This window comes from Zootoca vivipara, chromosome 11 (genome assembly GCF_963506605.1).
Source record: "Zootoca vivipara chromosome 11, rZooViv1.1, whole genome shotgun sequence".
Taxonomy (NCBI): domain Eukaryota; kingdom Metazoa; phylum Chordata; class Lepidosauria; order Squamata; family Lacertidae; genus Zootoca; species Zootoca vivipara.
In genome coordinates, this window is record NC_083286.1 from 12,140,025 (window position 1) to 12,160,940 (window position 20,916).

Genomic DNA, 20,916 nt, shown 5'->3' on the forward strand with positions numbered 1-20,916 from the left:
TCCAGATTAAGCAGATGTGGGGGTTTTTTGTTTTTGGAAAAATACCAACTTTATTTGCTATTGAATTCTCATTTGAACACAAAGCCATTAGTTCAGGCATCCCCAAACTGCGGCCCTCCAGATGTTTTGGGACTACAACTCCCATCTTCCCTAGCTAACAGGACCAGTGGTCAGGGATGATGGGAGTTGTAGTCCCAAAACATCTGGAGGGCCGAGTTTGCCTATGCCTGCATTAGTTAATTCCCTCATCAGGAACTGCTCCAAAATACTTGCCAGAATCCTTTTCTGCTTTAGCAGTATGTCTCTTACCTTGCTGACACAGATATGCAAGAAACAATCTGAAGATTTAGGTAAGCTTTGCTCGCTTTCTTTACTCATGCTTTCATTGCCTGCATCTTTCATTGCTTAATTTTTCTTATCATGCTCTCTTTAATACCCCCCAAAATGTACTAATGGAAAGATCTGCTTGTGTGCCACAGCCACCTTTACCTGTCCGGAATGATGATTCTGGATTACTTTTTACAACGTCAACGACATCATTACCATCTGGCGCTTTCCCAGATAACCCTTATGGGCCACCACGTGTAAAGCAAGGTAGGCAATGAAATCATTTCTCTTTTGATAATAGTTGTTCCCCAAGTTTACTTCTTATTTTTCACTGGACAGACTTTTCTGTAGAATATTTGAGGCACTAAACATGGAGAATGATAGAACCCTGATAATTGTGACCATTCATAATGCAGAAACCCTTTTTTGAAAGAAAGAAAATAATCCTGGAAACGCTTTACCTATTTAGAACAAGTATATTTGTCACCAATCTACATCTTTCCAGCTTATACTTACTTACTGACTTAGAAAATTCATAAACGACTTGATCAAAAGGATCTCCATGAGGTTTTCAAAAAGAAATTGTAAGATTTGTAAGGTGATTCTAAGCACCGCTACTTTTGGATGCTGATATTGCTGGAGAGAAATAATGGCGACTAGAAATTCATGCAGTTCACCGGGTAATTCAAAGAAAAACTGATAAATGTCCTGTTTTAATTTGGTACAGCCCTTGTAACTGTTGAGGGCTGATACACATGGAAAGGCATTTCTTTTCTCTTCTAAACTGTCCAATTTAGCTATGTTTAGCAAGGGTATGTGGGAGTATGCTCCTTGAAAAGGTACACACCTTTTGAGTGAAACCCAGCTCCTTTTCAGAATCCCTTCTGTTGAGAAAAGTACAAAACCCCTTGATGCCAGTGTGAAATTTTAGGAAAACCATTATTCAGATGAAAGCCAAGCAGGTGCCTGTTAAGCAGCACAGCAGGGGGAGATTGGAGAGAAGAGCTGACAAATGGGAACTGCAGGTGGGATATGGTGGGAGTTAGCGATGGAAGTGCAGCTAGAGTGAGTCTGGGAGGAGGACTTGACATAAAAGTCTTTGCTGCAAAACTGGATATCAATGAGAGAAGTCTGGAAATGGAAGAGCCTTGCCAAATAGCAGTAGGGATTGTTGATAGCCTATCGCGCCACATAGGAGGAGAAATGGATGAGAAAGCAGGCAGAGTTCTAACATTTGACAGGCAGGGAGCTCAGAAACATTTGTGTGCCAGAAACAGCTAAACCATTTCGCCTGTTCAATGCCCAGGTGATCAGAGGTTGCCCATGGACACAGAGGTCTACGAGAGTCCATATGCAGACCCAGAAGAGGTAAAAGCTAAAAACGTCACCCTGGACCGAAATCTGCTGATCCTGGAAGACCACGAACTCGGTTCTGGTAATTTTGGCACTGTGAAAAAAGGCACCTATGAAATGAAAAAGTAAGTTTTGAAATGCTGTCTTCTTACCATCCTTCCCTCTTGACTATTATATTATTTTCTTTGTCATATTCCTTTGATGATATTGCTGTTCTTAAGCCCTGGACCAGACTTCCTTTGCCTCAATCAATAGAATCACATGAGAGATAGAGAAGGACCTGCCCTGCCTTCTTATATCAGTAGAGGGATGCAGGTGGCATTGTGGTCTAAACCACTGAGCCAATGGCAACAGCTGAGGAGGCATCATCTTCATTGCTTTGGCGGTTGGACCTATCAGTGATTGTGTGCTTGTTTATTCAGGACACGGGTGGCGCTGTGGTCTAAACCACTGAGCCTCCTGGGCTTGCCAATCAGAAGGTTAGCAATTCGAAATCCTGTGAGGGGGTGAGCTCCTGTTGCTCTGTCCCAGCTCCTGCCCACCTAGCAGTTTGAAAACACGCCAGTGCAAGTAGATAAATAGGTACCGCCGTGACGGGAAGGTAAACGGTGTTTTCATGCGCTCTGGTTTCCGTCACGGTGTCCCTTTGCACCAGAAGCGGTTTAGTCATGGTGGCCACATGACCCGGAAAGCTGTCTATGGACAAACGCCAGCTCCCTCGGCCTGAAACGAGATCAGCGCTGCAACCTCATAGTCACCATTTGACCGGACTTAACTGTCCAGGGGTCCTTGACCTTTTACCTTTACCTGTACCAGTAGTACAGGTGTCCAGGATGGGGTGGGGTGTGGCTGCCGGGTCGGGGGAGCTCCAGGTTGGCATCCCAAAGGTGTGTGTACTGACACCACCATCGTTGTTTCCTCTAAAGAAAATCAGAAGTTAGTTTGCATAGATTCTCTGCCCCAGTGACAAAAGAAGGCACACATTTGCATACATTTTGTACCATGTGCAAATTTTATCCTCTGTTTGGGGTAAGGTGGATGGACGAAGAGTAAACCAGGCCGCACACAATTAATAAAATGTCTGATCGGCATCTTATGTGAACTAGTGGAGCTTTCCCCATAATTGTATTACCATACTAAAAAAAGACTTCACTTGCTGAATTTCTGCCTGCCACACAGCTGTGAAAGGCACAAGAACCTTGCTGTCTCCTAACGCCATTGGGACGTGTTTCCAAAAGATTCACTTGTTGAAACAGACTAACGAACAGTGTTCCGTCGTGTGTGCGTTGCTCATTGTCCTATGCATGTTGTGTTTGTTCCCTTTTAAATGCGCTTCCTGAATACAATACAGTATGTTTTCATAACTCTGGGTCTTTGACCTGTTTTGATACATAAGCACCAAACAGCAAAGCTTTCCTTTTCTTCTTTGAGCAATAAGAACTTGTGCCTTTGACCAGAATATATCCATTTAAGTGCTTATACCACCACCAACGATCCACCCTCAAGAATGTTCCCTTTTTCCCACCAGTGTGAAAGAAATCAATTAACCTTCATCCATATTTGTGCCCGTATATTTTGCTTCATAGCTTTTGCTTTAGAAGGACTTATAGTGCATGAATTATGCAATGTTGCCTGTTCCTCCTCTGAGGTGTTGCGTGCAGCCGCATTTGGAAGTAGAAAACTGGACAGATTGAGCACATGGGAAACAGACAAGAATACTTGGAGCACTGCATATAATGTAGGCTTCCTGGTGATTTCTTTTCAGGGGAAAGAAGACAGTGGCTGTGAAAATTCTCAAGAACGAAAGCAACGACCCCTCCTTAAAAGATGAACTGCTGAGAGAAGCAAATGTTATGCAACAACTGGATAACCCATATATTGTCCGAATGATAGGCATATGTGAGGCCGAGTCCTGGATGTTGGTAATGGAAATGGCTGAACTTGGCCCCTTGAATAAATATCTGATAAAACACAGGTAAATTGGCTGTCCGTATTATTTATTGATTTATTGTGTGATAATAGGCAAAACTGATGGACTAATCACTAGCTGAGTAGTTTTCCAAAGCTTTATTTTCTCCAAGAGCACATTTACTACTAGTTTGTAAAAAAAGAACTTCTACTTTCCCACCATATTTGTGAAATTCAGTCAAAAGGTGAAGATACGCTCTAAAAGAGTTGAGTGGACCATTACTGTTTGTTCTCAAGTATGGATCTTTTTGAGGTGGGACCCCTTCGTTCTTGAAAAGTGTAGGCACATAATGGATTGGTAACATAAGTATTTAGTTAGTTATGAGATATTTGTTTCCCCTCCACATTTCCCTCACATGAAAGCAAAGGGCCTGATGCTGACTGGAAGCAAAAGGACACATGCCCTCAAAATATTTTCTGGATAGTCTGCTAACCCTTGGAAACAGATTTTTAGCTCATGGAGGGGGCGGGGCTTTAAGGGACAGGAAAGGAAGAGCAGGCCCACCTGTGTAACATTGGATTCCACACAAGCAAAATCCAGTAACAACTAGTTAATTACCAAAATATAAGTGGAACGGAATAACGCGGAACGGAAATTTACCATAAATTGCTAAAGTAGTAAACTAGTTCTGATTTTTCAGAGATGTCAAAGAAAAGAATATCATTGAGCTGGTTCATCAAGTTTCCATGGGGATGAAATATTTGGAAGAAAACAACTTTGTGCACAGAGATTTAGCTGCGAGAAATGTACTGCTGGTTACACAACATTATGCCAAAATCAGTGACTTTGGACTTTCCAAAGCCCTTGGTTCTAATGATTATTACAAGGTACTATTTCACCCTGTAACTTGTCTCGACTGAGATTTCTTCTCATGATGTCACTGTGGCTTCCTGTGGTGTGCATGCACCACCATTGTAGTTTAAAATTTATTAGCTGTCCTTCAACACAAAACATGATCAGGGCAGCAGGCATGCCTCTGCAAAGAATCTTTCCCTTGCTACACCCACTCTCGAAACTACTTTTATTTACAACATGCAAGCCATCACTGCTGGGAGCTGAGCAAGGCAGGGGCCTGGGGGCTGCAGGTACAGCTATATTATATGTGCTCAGTAGATTCTAGCAGGTTGCCCACACACCAGTGTACACATACACACACACTGATGACATCGTTGGCTCACAACATGATGCAATACTGGGAAGGACTAACCTTCCCCCTCTGATGGTGTCAGAAGAGGGTGGACTTCAGAAACTGTGCAAAACCATAATTGCTTCCTCTTGTTGCTGTATGATGTGTCATATGTCTAATATTCTCTTTTATGTGTGGCACCACTGTAGGCAGAACATTATGGGAAATGGCCAGTCAAGTGGTATGCTCCAGAATGCATGAACTTCTTCAAATTTTCAAGCAAGAGCGATGTTTGGAGTTTTGGTGTTTTAATGTGGGAGGCTTTTTCCTATGGGCAAAAGCCATACAAGGTACATTTTAGATGTTGCTTTCCTTCATTAAACATCCGTATTTTAATACAGATTCAGGTCCTTCTGTGCTTGTGCTTATGTAGCCAAAACCATACCACTGGAACACAAGATGTTACTACTAGCAGACTCAGAGTCATGCTGATGCATGCTCAAGTATAAAAAAATTGTAGAAACAAAATGGGGGTGGAATACCCCCAACAGCCCTATAATAACTCAGTGACATGGACTAGCGATAGACTGAGAGGAGAAATAAAGGGATAACTGAGGGGAAGGGTGAATGGAGTGGCTGGAACAGGAGGACAGAGACATATATGTAGCTATATCTAAATGTAAAAAGAAATATCTCATTGTCTGGATCGGTCTTTTCCTGGTTCCCACTAACCATCTATTTTTAAATGTCCCCAGGGATAGAAGAGAAAGCTGCCCTAGACTTCAGTGCAGAATTCAGTATAGGTGGGATTCAGCACAAATATGCCTACCCAACTTAAATCCCAAAATGCGGATTCAGGATGCTCAGTGGGCACAGAGTGCTGATGGACTTGTGGGGGGTAGGATAGGAAGCAGATCTGGGTTGTGTGGGCACGAGCAGAATAAAGATGCTGGAACCAAGAAGAGGAGCACTCCATGTTGTTGCAGAGTAGCAGTTGTCCCTAAATAATTGAGTTTGACAAAAAAAGTAAATCCTTTCTCATTCTGTTGCAGGGCATGAAAGGTGGGGAGGTTGCTCAGATGATTGAAAGAGGAGAGCGAATGGAATGTCCAGAAAACTGCCCACCTGAGGTCTATGAGTTAATGAAATTATGCTGGACATATGAGTGAGCATCATCATATTTGTGTTTCTTCTGATAAAAATATTGGATTTCTTTTGCTTTTCACTCCCCACTCTGTCTTCGCTTTTTCTGCATTTTAAACCATGGGGGGGGGGAGATCCAAACTGCCCTTCAAGGAACATTTCAAGCCAAAGGAGTAAAATGTGAATTAACAATAATGGTTGCGCTACTTAATACAGTAATGAAAATGAGAAGTAATGCCCTGCAAGCCAAATTGCAATATAGCTTTTAGGCGAGATGCTGCATAACTTTTTATAGCCGCTGTGCTCAGCTACATACCAGCTGATTGTTTCTGGTACAGCATTTTCCAGAAACGGACTGACAAAAGCTTGTTGAGCAGAACACTGAGCTACAACAGCTGTGCAACATTAGAAAATTGATTAAAAATATACATCTAAACATGCTTAGAAATATACATCTAAACATAGGGGTGTTTTATATATATATATTTTAAAAAACCTCAAAAGTACAGTGATGTTCTCGGCACATCTCACAAACAGAAGACCCTTCAGTGATGAGGGTGCCCTAAATTATTTCAGTAGGGTGCTTAGTTGATTATCACTTAGCAAATGTTCTTGATCACATGGGAACCCAGAACAAACTAATCCCAGGGGGTGGTGTTCTAGGGGCCCCTTTAAGTACTTTTTCTGTGAAACATCTATATCTCTGAGATAAGTTGTATAAGGCAAAGGAGCATTATTGGCTGCTGATCCAGTTCTGCTTGTGGTCTTCAAGGAAGGGTCAATAAGCAGCTTATTCCTCCCACCCTCACAGGTTCTCCTTGAGAGCTCCCACCCCCCTTTTTTGGGGGGGGGGATAGACTCTGTATTCACATTGCAGCCAGGAATTGCAGTTTTACTTCAACTATCCCTGCATTTCCTCTCATGGCCATTATTCCCTTGCTTCATCTGGTCACTGGTGTAAGGCAGCTTGCTGTTTGGTGCTGAGTCGGAACTAGGGGCTAAATGTCTGTATTGCCCTCACAAACCTCCACCTAGTGCCTCTCAGGACCTTCTTGACACTGCTGGGGAGCAAAATTTTGTGGCATTACCTGCACATGTGGTCCATTTTTGCTCTTGAGATAATGATGGCTGGAAATGGCCCATTTGGACTTAAATGAGGAGAGAGCAAAGGATGTGTGCGCGCCTATAACAAAATAAAATGTCTTTCTTTTACAGCGTCGATGATCGGCCAGGATTTTCTGCAGTGGAGTTCAGGCTGCGCAATTTCTACTATGACATTGCACAATAAGAGCACTGTGTACTGAATATCGATGGTTGCAAATGGAGACACCATGCAGGAGGCAAATATGAAGAATGAAGATACTCTCTGGTGAAAGGAGTTTTGCTGTACAAATGTCTTTGCAGCTTTTCAGAGCATTTCTGCAGGAATCATTTTCCAAGTGGGGTTGCATTTGTTCTTTGGATATTAATTATGCTTTTAACCTATTGATGCTGTTAGACTGGCATGAACGCTGGAGAACCGAGCAGACAGCCCCCAGGCACTTTTCCTGCTCTCAGTAGAATACCCGTAATGCTATTAAGAGAGATGCAGTGCCTTATTTGTTCCTAGTAAATAAGGAATATTGATACTGCCACTTTCATAACCTTTCCTTGGGACAGTCAACACAGGGATTGATTTTGGACCGGAACTGAGTCCTGAGCCTGCTTCAAGTAGCCGATTTCGGCCTTAAACTGTGTTTGCCAATGCAAAATACAGAAGTAGTGTGTTGTTCATGTGCTAAACAAGAGCTTTGCTTTGGCCTCTGCTACCGTAGTACTTCTTCCTCACTGTTAAGTCCTATCGAACACAGAAATCTAATTATTCTGTAGGCTATGTTCCACAACAGCACCCTAACCACACCCTCTTTCTTGATCTATATAACGTAAGGCTGCAATACCTAAGGACATTTACTTGAGTAGTGGTTCTTGTTGATTGACTTCTGAGTATACATTTTAAAAATTGAACTATAATTTTCACAGTAACGAAATGAATAAAACACACGAACTAGCCACCAGCAATGCAACTAATCTTACCCAGTATCTGTAGGCTGCAGCCACCAATCCAGTGTGACTGTCCCATCTTGTAGGCTGCTGAAAAGTACTTCCATGGGAAGGCACAGGAGTTGATGGGCATCTCCTTTTGAAAGACTTTTGCTACCTCTCAGCATATCCAGGTGAGCACTGGCATGGAGAGGAATGCACAAGAGCCTTCAGATTTAGCACCCACTATGCAGGAATCCTTTCATTGGTCCCCATGCATAGTTTGTAACATTTTGAATAAGCCCTCATAGCCTGCATTATTGCTGCAAGAAGCTGGCTGGTGGAAGGCGCACCCCTGAATTTCCTTTCCCTAGCACCCTGAATGATCATGGAACTGCAGGAACTCCCCTATGAGGAATGGTACAACAGTTGAGTCTTTTCAGCACCTCAAATGCAACAAATAGGATCATGACATAAAAATTGGAATATCTCTTTGTAATCAAGCAATGCTGCAGAATGTAAACTAATGCCAAACAATCAGATTCAGAAATCTTGGCACTAGGTCCTATGAATGCAAAATGCCTTTTTTTAAACAGTTTTTTTAAAAAATGAACTTCTATTTTCATTGCCTATTTATGTACAGAAAATGCTTCTCTTATATTATTTCATATGGTCTACATTTTGATTTTGAAAAACAAACATCTGTTTATTCAATTTTTTCTGGCTGTTTGTTTTCCTTGGTCTGGTTTCTCAATGCCATTGTTCAGTGCCAATTTATATCACAAGAAATTCCACGGATGGTGGTGGGAGTTGCATTAGGACTGTGGTGATAGCCCTTCCTTGTATGAATTTTGTGGTTCATACAAGCCCTGCTGTGGTTCATAGAAGTTTGTAAGTGATCTAGATTGGGGAGTGTAGGCAAGGTAACAGGAAGTCCAGTCATCAGGAAATGTCACTTTCATTTGCCCAGGGACATCTATATCGGGCATAGGCAAACTCGGCCCTCCAGATGTTTTGGGAGCACTACTTCCATCATCCCTAGCTAACAGGACCAGTGGTCAGGGATGGTGGGAATTGTAGTCCGAAAACATCTGGAGGGATGAGTTTGCCTTTGCCTGATCTATATCTATTGTGGTTCTGTGGGAATGCTGATACGCTCAGGCTGTCGTATTGGGTGCAAAATTCAGCTGCCTTCACATTTCAGTTTATGTTATAATATTTCTAAGCTTTTGTAACTGCAAAGATCTGCTTGAGAGGGTGCAGGCAATGCTTGCTGTAAACGAAGAAGCTGAAGATAGAACTGGGAACCTCGGTAGCTGCCTGAAGCGAAGGGCTCATTCACACTTCCATTTACCCCGCTGCTTTCAGATTTCCCGTGGATTGCCCTTTGTTCCGATTTAGTACTAAAGAGCAGGTTTTCCAGGGAAAGCGGAAGGACAAGGGCAAAACAGCTCAGACCTGTGCCTTATAGGCACAGGACAAGCCCAAGTGACACCATTGGTCCATTTAGCGGGGTGCTGACGGCAGTTTCAAACTGGCGGTGAATCTATCTAGAGATGTGGTTGTATTATTCCTATAAGGTATGGAATGTCCTTACATTTTGTATGCCATTAGTCCTTTTAAGTTACTCATAGCGTTTGAGAAATTTTATAGAAGGCTAGGAGACACACCACTCAGAAAGCTAAATAAAACCTTTGCCCTCTCTCCCACTAGTGGTTTTTGAATCTGTGTACATGCAATGGCGCTGTGGGTTAAACCAGAAAGTCAGCAGTTCGAATCCCCGTGACGGGGTGAGCTCCCGTTGCTTGGTCCCTGCTCCTGCCAACCTAGCAGTTTGAAAGCACGTCAAAGTGCAAGTAGATAAATAGGTACCGCTCCGGCGGGAAGGTAAACGGTGTTTCCGTGGGCTGCTCTGGTTCGCCAGAAGCGGCTTAGTCATGCTGGCCACATGACCCAGAAGCTGTACGCCGGCTCCCTTGGCCAATAAAGCGAGATGAGCGCCACAACCCCAGAGTCGGTCATGACTGGACCTAACGGCCAGGGGTCCCCTTTACCTTTACCTTTACACGTAATGTTACTTGGGATGCAGAGCTATTGTAGTTTTCTGGAAATGTTGTGGTTTGATGTGGTTTTCCCCAACCCAGCACTAATCTGACAATGACTATAGTAGGAAACTAACCAGACAGTTTGAATCCCTGCCTGCTCTCTGCCCCCTGGTGTGGACACACTGCGGGCGAGGTGGAAACACATCAAAGCCTACTGATGTGTACAGAAAGGAGCAAATGCACCTTGAAACACAGAGGGGGGCGGAATGACTTCATTGCATTTTAAACCAGTAATATGTACCGTGCATAGTCTTAAAGAAAAGCAAAACAGCAGGAGGAAACTCCTGACTTCATCCTAATGCAAGCTAAGGCCAGTGCCATCTAGTGAGCAGATGATAAAATGATACTGTCTTCACTGCTCTGAAAGTGAGCATGATAACTACCGTATGTGTTTCTTGAAGAGGGTGCTTTGTAAATACCTACAACATAAAATAGATTAGACAGGTGAAAGGGAGAGAGCAAAAAGGATCCTAACAGGAAAGCACATGAGATTTGTGTCCTGGCATTGTTTTATTTATTGGAGTATATACAGACTGCACTTTCATTTAAAAAAACAGTAAGATGGGATATGTCATACAAAATTAGAATAAGGTCAATAGCAATGCCCGTTATCTTGAGCCTCCAAGTCTCTGGGGATACATAATTATACCAGCAAAAAAACAACAACCAGTTCTTATTAAACACCTCCAAATCTTTTCCAATCTAGACGAGCATGAGAAGAAGGTGAGAAATAGTTTGCAGCACCTTCCTGCTCTATATGCAGGAGCTTGGACTACCTCAGACCTCCAGGACTGACATGGAAGTTCCTATCATGAGCATCTTGTGGGAACCGATCCAACCCTTATTTTGACCATTATTCAATATTGACTTGTTCTCTGTCTGTCTGACTGACTGCCTCTCCAGGAAAAGGTTCCCCTTAAACAAAAAATTCCTTAGAAGAAATAGCAAGCCCATTTTCTAGTCCCAAATTCAGATCTATGCCTGTTAATAACCAGCATTTAATGCTGACATGGATTTTTCCACATGTTTGGTTTTATCTTTTGGTGTGTTTCTGTATTTCAGTTTCTTACTAACTTATCATTAATAATATTATTATTAATACACATTAAGAACTGCCAAGTACCTAGTTACTGCATTGACAAAATCCGCACACTTTCTCTTAACTCCGGGTTTTGAAAAGACCACAAACAGGGAGATGTATGGAGTGAAAACGCCGGTAGTGAGGATTGTACCAACAATAAAAGAAGTTGTGTATGGAAGAGTTTGGTGAAACTTTTTATCTTGCATACACACCCATTGCCCTGGCAATCTAAGCATTGCCTAGAATAGTGGGAGGCAACCTAAGGCCCGTGGGCCGGATGTGACCCAATTGCCTTCTCAATGCGGCCCACGGACGCTCCGGGAATCAGCATGTTTTTACATGAGTAGAATGTGTGCTTTTATTTAAAATGCATCTCTGGGTTATTTGTGGGGCATAGGAATATATATATATATATATATATATATATATATATATATATATATATAGTCCAGCCAACCACATGGTCTGAGGGACAGTGGACCAGCCCACGGCTGAAAAAGGTTGCTGACCCCTGGCCTAGATCTTTCCCCCACCGCCCCCTTTCCTCCTGTTTAGAAGAAAGTCTTCTTTATTAGCATCAACCTTTATTATTTTATTTTATTTATTTCTCATTGCCCTCCCATCATCTCATCCCTTCATCTAAAAAAAATGGTGCAATAAAAGCAAAAGTGGAACCCCCTATGGAAAACACAATACGCAAGCAGTGCATGGAGTTTGCGGGAGGAGTGATCTTGCGAGAGTGTAGGGTTCTTCTGGCCTCCGTGTATCCACCATTTATCCTCCAAGGGGATGTAGCCCCTAGCAGAAAAAAATAGTTCCCAGCTCCTGTGCTACACTAACATCCCCGGAACGATCCCTGCTAGTACGTATTTAACCTCTGTATATTTGATCACTGTTGCCTCATCTCATATCATGGTGGCGCAATTTTATCCCACGCTCCCGGCAGCTGCCAACACAGATACAACACACCTTGCACACACACAGCAGCCAAGCTGAAAGCAGAACAATACCACGAATAGGCTAATGCAGTAACCTCGCAATTCTAAAATATAGGCGTGCTTTTACACTCGCAAGATTGAATGCATTGCCCTCGGCTGTACTTGGGGGACAATTCCAACAGATTCCACACAAAAAACGCTTATGTCCCTGTGGAGATGGCAGTACCGAATCGGTGGTGCATGCCTTCCTGGCTTGCACTCTTTATAAAGACTTGAGGAATGAGATTATCACCCCTCTTTTATTGTCCATTCCGGGTCGCCCAACCACTGCCACAGTGTCCTTTCTCTTGGCAGATCGAGATGAGCAGGTGACAGCAGAGGTTGCAAGGTTTTTAGCTGGGACAATCAGAATAAGATCCACTATTTGACTATTGAATCAAAACCCTATAATGCATTTTATATAATTGACTTTTTGTTTCTATTCTTTGTATATCATATTGCTGTTTTATTGCTATGGCCGATGGCTGACGCTAATAATAATAATAATTTATACCCCGCCCTCCCCAGTCAAAACCAGGCTCAGGCCGGCTAACACCAATAAAATTACAATAAGACATAAAAGAAAAGAAAACAATTAATACAGATTAAAATACAATATTAAAATTTAATATGCAGCCTCATTTTAAGTAGTCCGTAAATCCAAACCATGAGGGAGGAAAACACAGGGGTCAGACTGAATCCAACCCAAAGGCCAGGCGGAACAGCTCTGTCTTGCAGGCCCTGCGGAAAGGTGACAAATCCCGCAGGGCCCTGGTCTCCTGTGAAAGAGCGTTCCACCAAGTTGGGGCCAATACTGAAAAGGCCCTGGCCCTAGTAGAGGCCAATCTAGCCACCTTATGGCTCGGGATCTCCAGAATATTGTTGTTTGTGGACCTTGAGGTCCTCCGCGGGGCATACCAGGAGAGGCAGTCATTCAAACTCCCAGCCACAAATGCCCCAGTCAAAATCCCTACCGGAGCAGGTCACTGTGTTTTTCTTTTTCTTTTTGTAAATCTACCAAAGAATAAAATAAAATGCAATCAGAATTAAGGGGTTTTCTCAGTGTGACGTGTCTCACTGGTGAAGTGGTGGCTGCACTTTCCCTTCTGATAGGAAATGCTTGGGGAGAATGGGGGTTCGAGGAAGGTCAGTTGTGGGGAGGGGGAGTGAGAAATGTCCCTATTTTCGTCTGAGGAATGTTGGAGGGTATGCCCTCGTGCTGAAAAAAGTCCCCCACCTCCACCATATACAGTACGTAGTTCCAAGGAAGCCAGTTTGCATGAACATCCTCAGGATGGGAGACATCCTACAGGATGGGCGACACCTGGCTTGAGAGCAGTACATGTGAAAAGGATCTAGGAGCCCTGGTAGACCACAAACTTGACATGAGTCAACAGTGTGATGCAGCAGCTGAAAAAGCCAATGCAATTCTGGGCTGCATCAATAGGAGTATAGCATCTAGATCAAGGGAAGTAATAGTACCACTGTATTCTGCTCTGGTCAGACCTCACCTGGAGTACTGTGTCCAGTTCTGGGCACCACAGTTCAAGAAGGATACTGACAAGTTGGAACGTGTCCAGAAGAGGGCAACCAAAATGCTCAAAGGCCTGGAAACAATGCCTTATGAGGAACGGCTTAGGGAGCTGGGTATATTTAGCCTGGAGAAGAGAAGGTTAAGGGGTGATATGATAGCCATGTTCAAATATATTAACGGATTCCAAATAGAGGAGGGAGATAGGTTGTTTTCTGCTGCTCCAGAGAAGCGGACATGGAGCAATAGATTCAAACTACAAGAAAGAAGATTCCACCTAAACATTAGGAAGAACTTCCTGACAGTAAGAGCAGTTTGGCAGTGGAATTTGCTACCAAGGAGTGTGGTGGAGTCTCCTTCTTTGGAGGTCTTTAAGCAGAGGCTTGACAAGCATATGTCAAGAATGCTTTGATGGTGTTTCCTGCTTGGCAGGGGGTTGGACTGGATGGCCCTTGTGGTCTCTTCCAACTCTATGATTCTATGATCCTCAAGCCTGGTCTACAGTATAAGAAACACATTTTTCTCCCAAGCTTGTATCCCAGGCTAAGCCTCCACAGACCTCTGACTGCAGCTAAAGTCTCTCTTTCCACCCTACTTTGCTCCTATCAATAAATAAGCATAACGCCTTTTGGATTCCTTATGTTCGTATGTCTCCACCACACCAAGTAACCTGTAAGAAATATATTTGACCAACAGATGGCAGCCTTTGAATGTATATTGTTTCTACTCTACTTTTAATTCCAAGTTATGCTTCTTAAAAAAAAAAAAAAACCACCACTCCCTTTGGTTAGTGGTCTACAAACTTTCAGCAAACCATGAATGCTTTATAAATGCAATGAAGCCTCAAATACACAAAACAAGAATAAGAAACTTTCTGTCTATGAAACAGTGTCGAAAGGCTTCCCCAATTCCCAGAGCCATAAATAAATATATCATATAAATAATATGAAAATAAATAATATAAATATAGAACCTTGGTTCTCAAACTTAATCCATTCTGGAAATCTGTTGTTCCAAAACAAAAGTGCGCTTTCCCATAGAAAGTAATGCAAAACGGATTAATCCATTCCAGACTTTTAAAAACAACCCCTAGAACAACAATTTTACATGAATTTTTCTACCTAACAAAACCATTGATCCATAAAATGAAAGCAATAACCAAGGTACCACTATAAAATAAACAAGACAGTATTGTAGATGATAAAAATTAAAATTATTTTTTTCCCTCCCTGTACTGATGATAGTCACTGTTTGGATGGGGGCGGGGGGTTATATCCATTACTACAGTCACACATCAATCAATCAGTAGCTGAACTGGGTTCCACAAAAACCAATTAACCGAAAAAGCCTCAAAAACAAAAAGGGATAATAAATAGCGAAAACAAGTGCCAAATACAGTGGCACCTTGGTTCTGGAACTTAATCCATTCTGGAAGTCCATTTGACTCTGAAATGTTCCAAAACCAAGGCACGGCTTCTGATTGGTGCAGGCGCCCCGGGAAACAATAGCCAAAAACTGGAACGCTTACTTCTGGGTTTTCAGCGTTTGGGAACCAAGGTGTTTGAGTACCAAGGCATTTGAGAACCAAAGTACCATTGTATAAATAAATGTGCGCACCCACCAGTTTAATGCATGCTTACTCGTAAAAAGAAAACTCTTTGAAATCAGTGGGGCTAATTCCCAAGTAAGTGTACACAGGCTTGCAAACTCACCAATTAAGTAAACCCCACTAGGCATAATGGGGGTTTAATGGCAGCTTATTCTGTTTTCCTGACATTTCCTTAACTGTTTAAGGGGTACTCCAGGCAAGGGGGGCAGGGAATCAAAACAGCACGAATCAAATAATTGTCCCATGTGAGGCATGCCTCATATGAAACATGCTTTGGCTCCAGCTGCACAGCCGCAAGCTAACTTTTTTTAAAAAATGTTTTTTAAAAAATTAACTTTATTGAAATTCAAATTAAAATACAATCACATAATCACATACACACTCAAAAAACAAAGCTAAGCCGCAAGCTAACATTAAGTGCCATTGTGCTCAAACACGGCGCACTTTTATTTGGGTGTCAATTTTAGCCAACATATACTACCAATTAAAGTGGCATATACTCTGACAAGAGGGGTGCAGTTGCATGCAGTGAAATTTTTCTTAGGGGGACATTTAGGGCCAGGGGCACCTAGCTTGCGAGGTGCGTGGGGGGAGTGTTGATGTCATGTGTGTGATGTCGTGCACATGTGAATCGCACCTGCCTCCCTAAGCCGGGCAGAAGCTTCCCAGGATTTGCGAAGGAGGTGCCAGGGCTCAGACAGGATGCTGGAGCCCTTCTGCCTCCTTCCAAAAACCGGATGGGCTTTGGGAAGATGGCAGGACAGATCTTGGACCCATCAGAGCTTCGCACCTCCCTCCCTAAGCTGGGCAAAAGCTCTCCATGCTGTAGGGAGGCAGAACATTTAAGTAAAAGTAAAAGGTAAAGGACCCCTGGATGGTTTAAGTCCAGTCCATGGCGACTATAGGGTTGCGACGCTCATCTCGCTTTCAGGCCAAAGGAACCGGCATTTGTCTGCAGACAGCTTTCCGGGTCATGTGGTCAGCTTCTGGCACAACAGAACACCATGATTGAAGCCAGAGCGCACGGAAACACTTTACCTTCTTGCCACAAGGGTACCTATTTATCTACTTGCACTGGCATGCTTTCGAACTTCTAGGTAGGCAGGAGCTGGGACAGAGCAACAGGAGCTCACCCCATTGTGCGGATTCGAACCGCCAACCTTCTGATTGGCAAGCCCAAGAGGCTCAGTGGTTTAGACCACAGCGTCACCCGCATCCCCTTAGCCCAATGACCGCATGCCACTGGGTGCATGAGGTATGTTCGTTGGTAAGCAGGCAATCCAAGGCAGCCTGGATGTCTTCCCGCAATTATTTCTACATGCACATCTATAGTGGAAGTTAGCAGAAGCAAAATGTTTGCAAATTTTGTGTCTCCTCTTTTTTGGTAGTGTGCATCTTTTTTAGGAGTGATGTGTATTTGGGCTGCCCCACCACCTGCATAAAAACCAGTTTAAGTTCTTGGGTTTTGTCCAAGAGGACAAGAACTTTTAAAAAGGATGGGTGGAAATTATTATTTATTTAGGAGACCATTGTAAGCAGATGAAAACATTAGCAGAATTTTAATCACCCTTGTAAGGTAACAAAGACTGGAAAATTCAGATGGATAAAAAATGTGAATAACGGAATGATACGCAGTTGTAAATGTTGACATTAGGACCAACGCCTCAACTGCTGCCAGAATGCTAGTTGCGAGTAAATGGAAAAGCACAGATATCCCGACAAAGGGTGAATGGATTAACAAAATTTGCGAATATCTGGAACTAGCAAAATTGACGGATGTAATTAATAACAAACCTAAAGCTTTGATAAGGAAACAATAAAGGTAAAGGTAAAGGGACCCCTGACCATTAGGTCCAGTCGTGACCGACTCTGGGGTTGCGCGCTCATCTCACATGATACAATGGGGATACTTAAATGACTACTTAAATGACTACAATGGGGATACTTAAATGACTACCTAGGTAAACAAGGTCTGGGAACTAAAATCTGGCTATGCTTGGACTAACCCTGTCGTTGATGAAATGAAAGGTTTATAGGATGAAAATAAGAAAAATTTATTTTAGTGTCGACAAAAGGACAAAAAGACAGTTAAGCTAAAAATGCATTAATTTACTTACTGTATGACGAAGCGGTGGAAGTCAATATTATTATTTTCTTTTTCTTTTTTTCCTTCTCACCTTTTCCTTTTTTCCCCATCTTTTTTGCTTTTTCTAATTTTTCTGCTCTTCACTTTTTCCTTTTCTTTTCTCTCTATTTTTTTATTTTTCTGAGTTTATCTACACAAATTGTCTATATTCTCTGATTAAAGACTTTTCTGTCATTAATGTTTTGAAACATGATTCATAAACATCTTTTTATGAAAAAAAAGGACCAATGGAGGGGATGGGGGGAAGTCTTGAGATTCAGAGAAATCTCTTTATATGATATGTAATGGATTTTGTTGTAAGTTTATATTTGTAAAATCAAATAAAAATTATTTCATTCAAAAGCAGTTTAGGCTAAAGGCCAGTTCTACAATATATGAGCACAGCAGAAAAAGCCACATCACCATCATCATTGTCATCCTTGAAAAGAATTGTGCCAAACAGCTATTTCCAAGAAAGCTGATTGGTGGATTTCCAGTTTCCCCATAAAAGGGCTGTGCACTAGTAATCCCTGCCGCTGGCTTGGCCTGTATGATCTTGCCAGTAGCTGCTATTTGTGCATGCAATTTCCTTATGCAGTTGGAAGACCTCTGCAAAGCTGCTTCCATGCATATGAGGCTTCCTGGCTGGATCAAGACAAACACAGATGCATTGGCTGCAAATGAAACGATGTGCTATATGCACAAATAAAAACAAAGCATTTTTTTTTTCATCTTGTGGGGAGAATTTGGCCCGCGAGCTCTCAGCTTAGCGACGTAAGAACATCAAGGCACACACATAGCGGTGTGTTCTCAGACCCTGGATTAATTTAAATGCCGGTTTGTGAGTCATTTTTGCTCTTGTTCCTGCTGTGGGTATGGAGGGGGAGAGACTAGGAAAAGGCGGCTATTGCTAGAAGCAAGAGTCCATGGCCACTAGCAGCTATGAAATATTATGCTTGCTTGGCACTGAGTGCGTAAACAACACATGGATTTGACGTGGAAAACAGAGTTCTCAGAAAACGCTCTCTTGATTGTCTCATCTAGCGTGATGGCTATTTTGGACAATATCCTATTATTTTCTAATTTACATGCGCTTTGCTTGAAGTATTGTGCAGGCAGCACATCATGTACTGAAATGAGCAGCTCTAAGAATGCCTGCTCTGCGTTCCCCACTCAAGGAGCTCAGCCATAAAGTGCAAGGCAGATCTCTCGCCTTCTTTTTTTATTGCCCCATCTGTTCCTCTTTTCTTTCTCTCTTCCTTGCTGCTGTTGTGCAGCGCAGTGCCGGATTTACGTATGTGCTAAACAAGTTATAGCTTAGGGCCTCACTCTTTTAAAGGTCAAGGTACCCCCCACGGCTAGGTCCAGTTGCGCAGGACTCTGGGGTTGCACGCTCATCTCGCTCTATAGGCCGAGGGAGCTGGCGTTTGTCTGCAGACAGCTTCTGGGTCATGTGGCCACCATGACTAAGCCGCTTCTGGCGAACCAGAGCAGCACACGGAAATGCCATTCACCTTCCCGCCGATGCGGTACCTATTTATCTACTTGCACTTTAACGTGCTTTTGAACTGCTAGGTGGGCAGGAGCAGGGACTGAGCAACAGGAGCTCACCCCGTCACGGGGATTCGAACCGCCGACCTTCTGATTGGCAAGCCCTAGGCTCTGTGGTTTAGACCACAGCACCACCCACGCCCCATTCTTCCCCAAAACGTAAAGGGGAAAAAACTGGATTTCCAAAATATAAGATTAAAAACAAATAAAAGAAAACCTACAGACAGCAACATTGTTTTGTGTTGTGTAGGCTCCTATGATGTAAGTAATGGGCCCCGCCTGCTAGCCAGCTCCCTAAAACATCACTGGTTTGCTCATTTCTATATATAGGGTGCCTAAATTCTGCATGGACTGGTTGCATGGCAACATGCGCAAATGGCTTTAGATGCCTATTATTTCCATAGATTACCAAATAGCATATATTCAACACAACAAAGCAACAATTTTTGTTGACCAAGGACAGCTGGACATATAAAGAGCTCCATTACCTTCAGTAGCTTAGGGCCTCATCAAACCGAAATCTGGCCCTGGTGCAGCGACGTTTAAGCGCAGTCTGATGAGACAATCCTCTGCAAGCTCACCAGCGACAGAAGCTGGCACTTTTGCAGCCTGAAAAGTGGATGAAGAAGCAATGAAAGGTGGAGAGAGAGGAAGGGAGGAGTGGAATAAAAGAGCAGCTGTGCACATGCCAACAATTCCAGTTCAAACACAATAATTGTTTTGCATTTCTTGCATGCCCGCATCCAGCTTTGGGGAGTCCTGGGCCATCTGCCATGCACGAACTAGTTGAGATTCCTGCATTGCAGGGGGTTGGACTAGATGGCCTTTGGGGACCCCTTTCAACTTTACAGTTCTGTGATTCCATGATGCAGTAAAGCTATATGAGTTAACTCAGCTGGCCACACTACCATTATACTTGATATGATAAATATGTCTTGGAATCTGTGTGCTGGTTTTGGCTTGTTTTACTAAGCCCAATCATCATCATCATCATCATCATCATCATATTATAATAATTTTTTATTTATACCCCACCCATCTGGCTGGGTTTCCCCAGCTTCTCTGGGCGGCTCCCAACAGAATATTAAAAACACGATAAAACATCAAACATTAAAAACTTCCCTTAAAAAAAGCTGCCTTCAGATTAGTGAGGTGAGGTGAGAATATTCTCTTCTAGAAAATTGTAAATTCTAATGTAAGAACCAGTTTTGCAACCCACATTTTAAAAATCTAGTAAATAATAAGTCAAGCTGTGATATTGCCATGGTACGTAATGAATAATGATTTTTTTTTTTATCCAGTTACATTACTGGGCATTGTGTCATTCACCATTGGCAGTTCTGAAATGTGAGCTACAGAAAGCATTTATTTATTTATTTATTTAGTTTTTAAAATGCTATTCATTTAATTTGATGAACATTTGAATTCATATGTATTTCAACTATATGTAATAGCCTTTTTTCTATTTTGGTGTGACCTTATTCTTAGCAATTCTATAACCTTGGCCATACAGTGTGATTTATCTATTTTTTTGGTTCTTTGTTCTTTGTTTAAAGGTACTATCCCAAAAAACCCAGAGTTCTTTCTGTTGAGGGTAATTCAGACTGAAATCCCCAGGTGTCAGAAAAGGTTATTTAGGTATGCAACAACTGTGGCCCTTGTTTTGTTAGCCCAAAAATGAAAAATGAGTGAGGTCCCAACCAAAGAAGAATGGCAACTTAAGTTGTCAGAATATGCACAACTTGCAGACTTAACATATAGAATAAGAGAACAAGAAGAACATACATTTAAAGAAGATTGGAAAACATTTATTGAATATATGGGAAATCATTGCGTACAGCTGAAAACGCTGGCAGCATTAAGATACCGTAAATTCAACAGTGTCAACAAGTTCTGATGGATGCAATAATGGAATACGGATAGGTATAGTTTTTGTAAAATATGCAGGGATTTATTATCTGTAAAATGAACCATGGAAAGAGACGAAGGGAAGTCATTAA

At 42.4% G+C, this 20,916-nt stretch overlaps 1 protein-coding gene across 2 annotated transcripts in view; it reads left to right on the forward strand.

Annotated features, from left to right (window-relative positions):
• The window catches only part of SYK (spleen associated tyrosine kinase), a 37,549-nt gene extending 26,519 nt beyond the window's left edge, over nucleotides 1-11,030 (forward strand). For both annotated transcript variants that reach the window (XM_035099928.2, XM_035099929.2), the window contains 7 exons: nucleotides 480-594; nucleotides 1,634-1,805; nucleotides 3,446-3,655; nucleotides 4,290-4,476; nucleotides 4,985-5,125; nucleotides 5,828-5,940; nucleotides 7,134-11,030. In XM_035099928.2, coding sequence (XP_034955819.2) covers nucleotides 480-594; nucleotides 1,634-1,805; nucleotides 3,446-3,655; nucleotides 4,290-4,476; nucleotides 4,985-5,125; nucleotides 5,828-5,940; nucleotides 7,134-7,206 — 1,011 coding nt within the window. In that variant the 3' untranslated portion in view covers nucleotides 7,207-11,030. The remainder of the gene's footprint in view (nucleotides 1-479; nucleotides 595-1,633; nucleotides 1,806-3,445; nucleotides 3,656-4,289; nucleotides 4,477-4,984; nucleotides 5,126-5,827; nucleotides 5,941-7,133) is intronic.
• The last annotated feature ends 9,886 nt before the right edge of the window (nucleotides 11,031-20,916 follow it).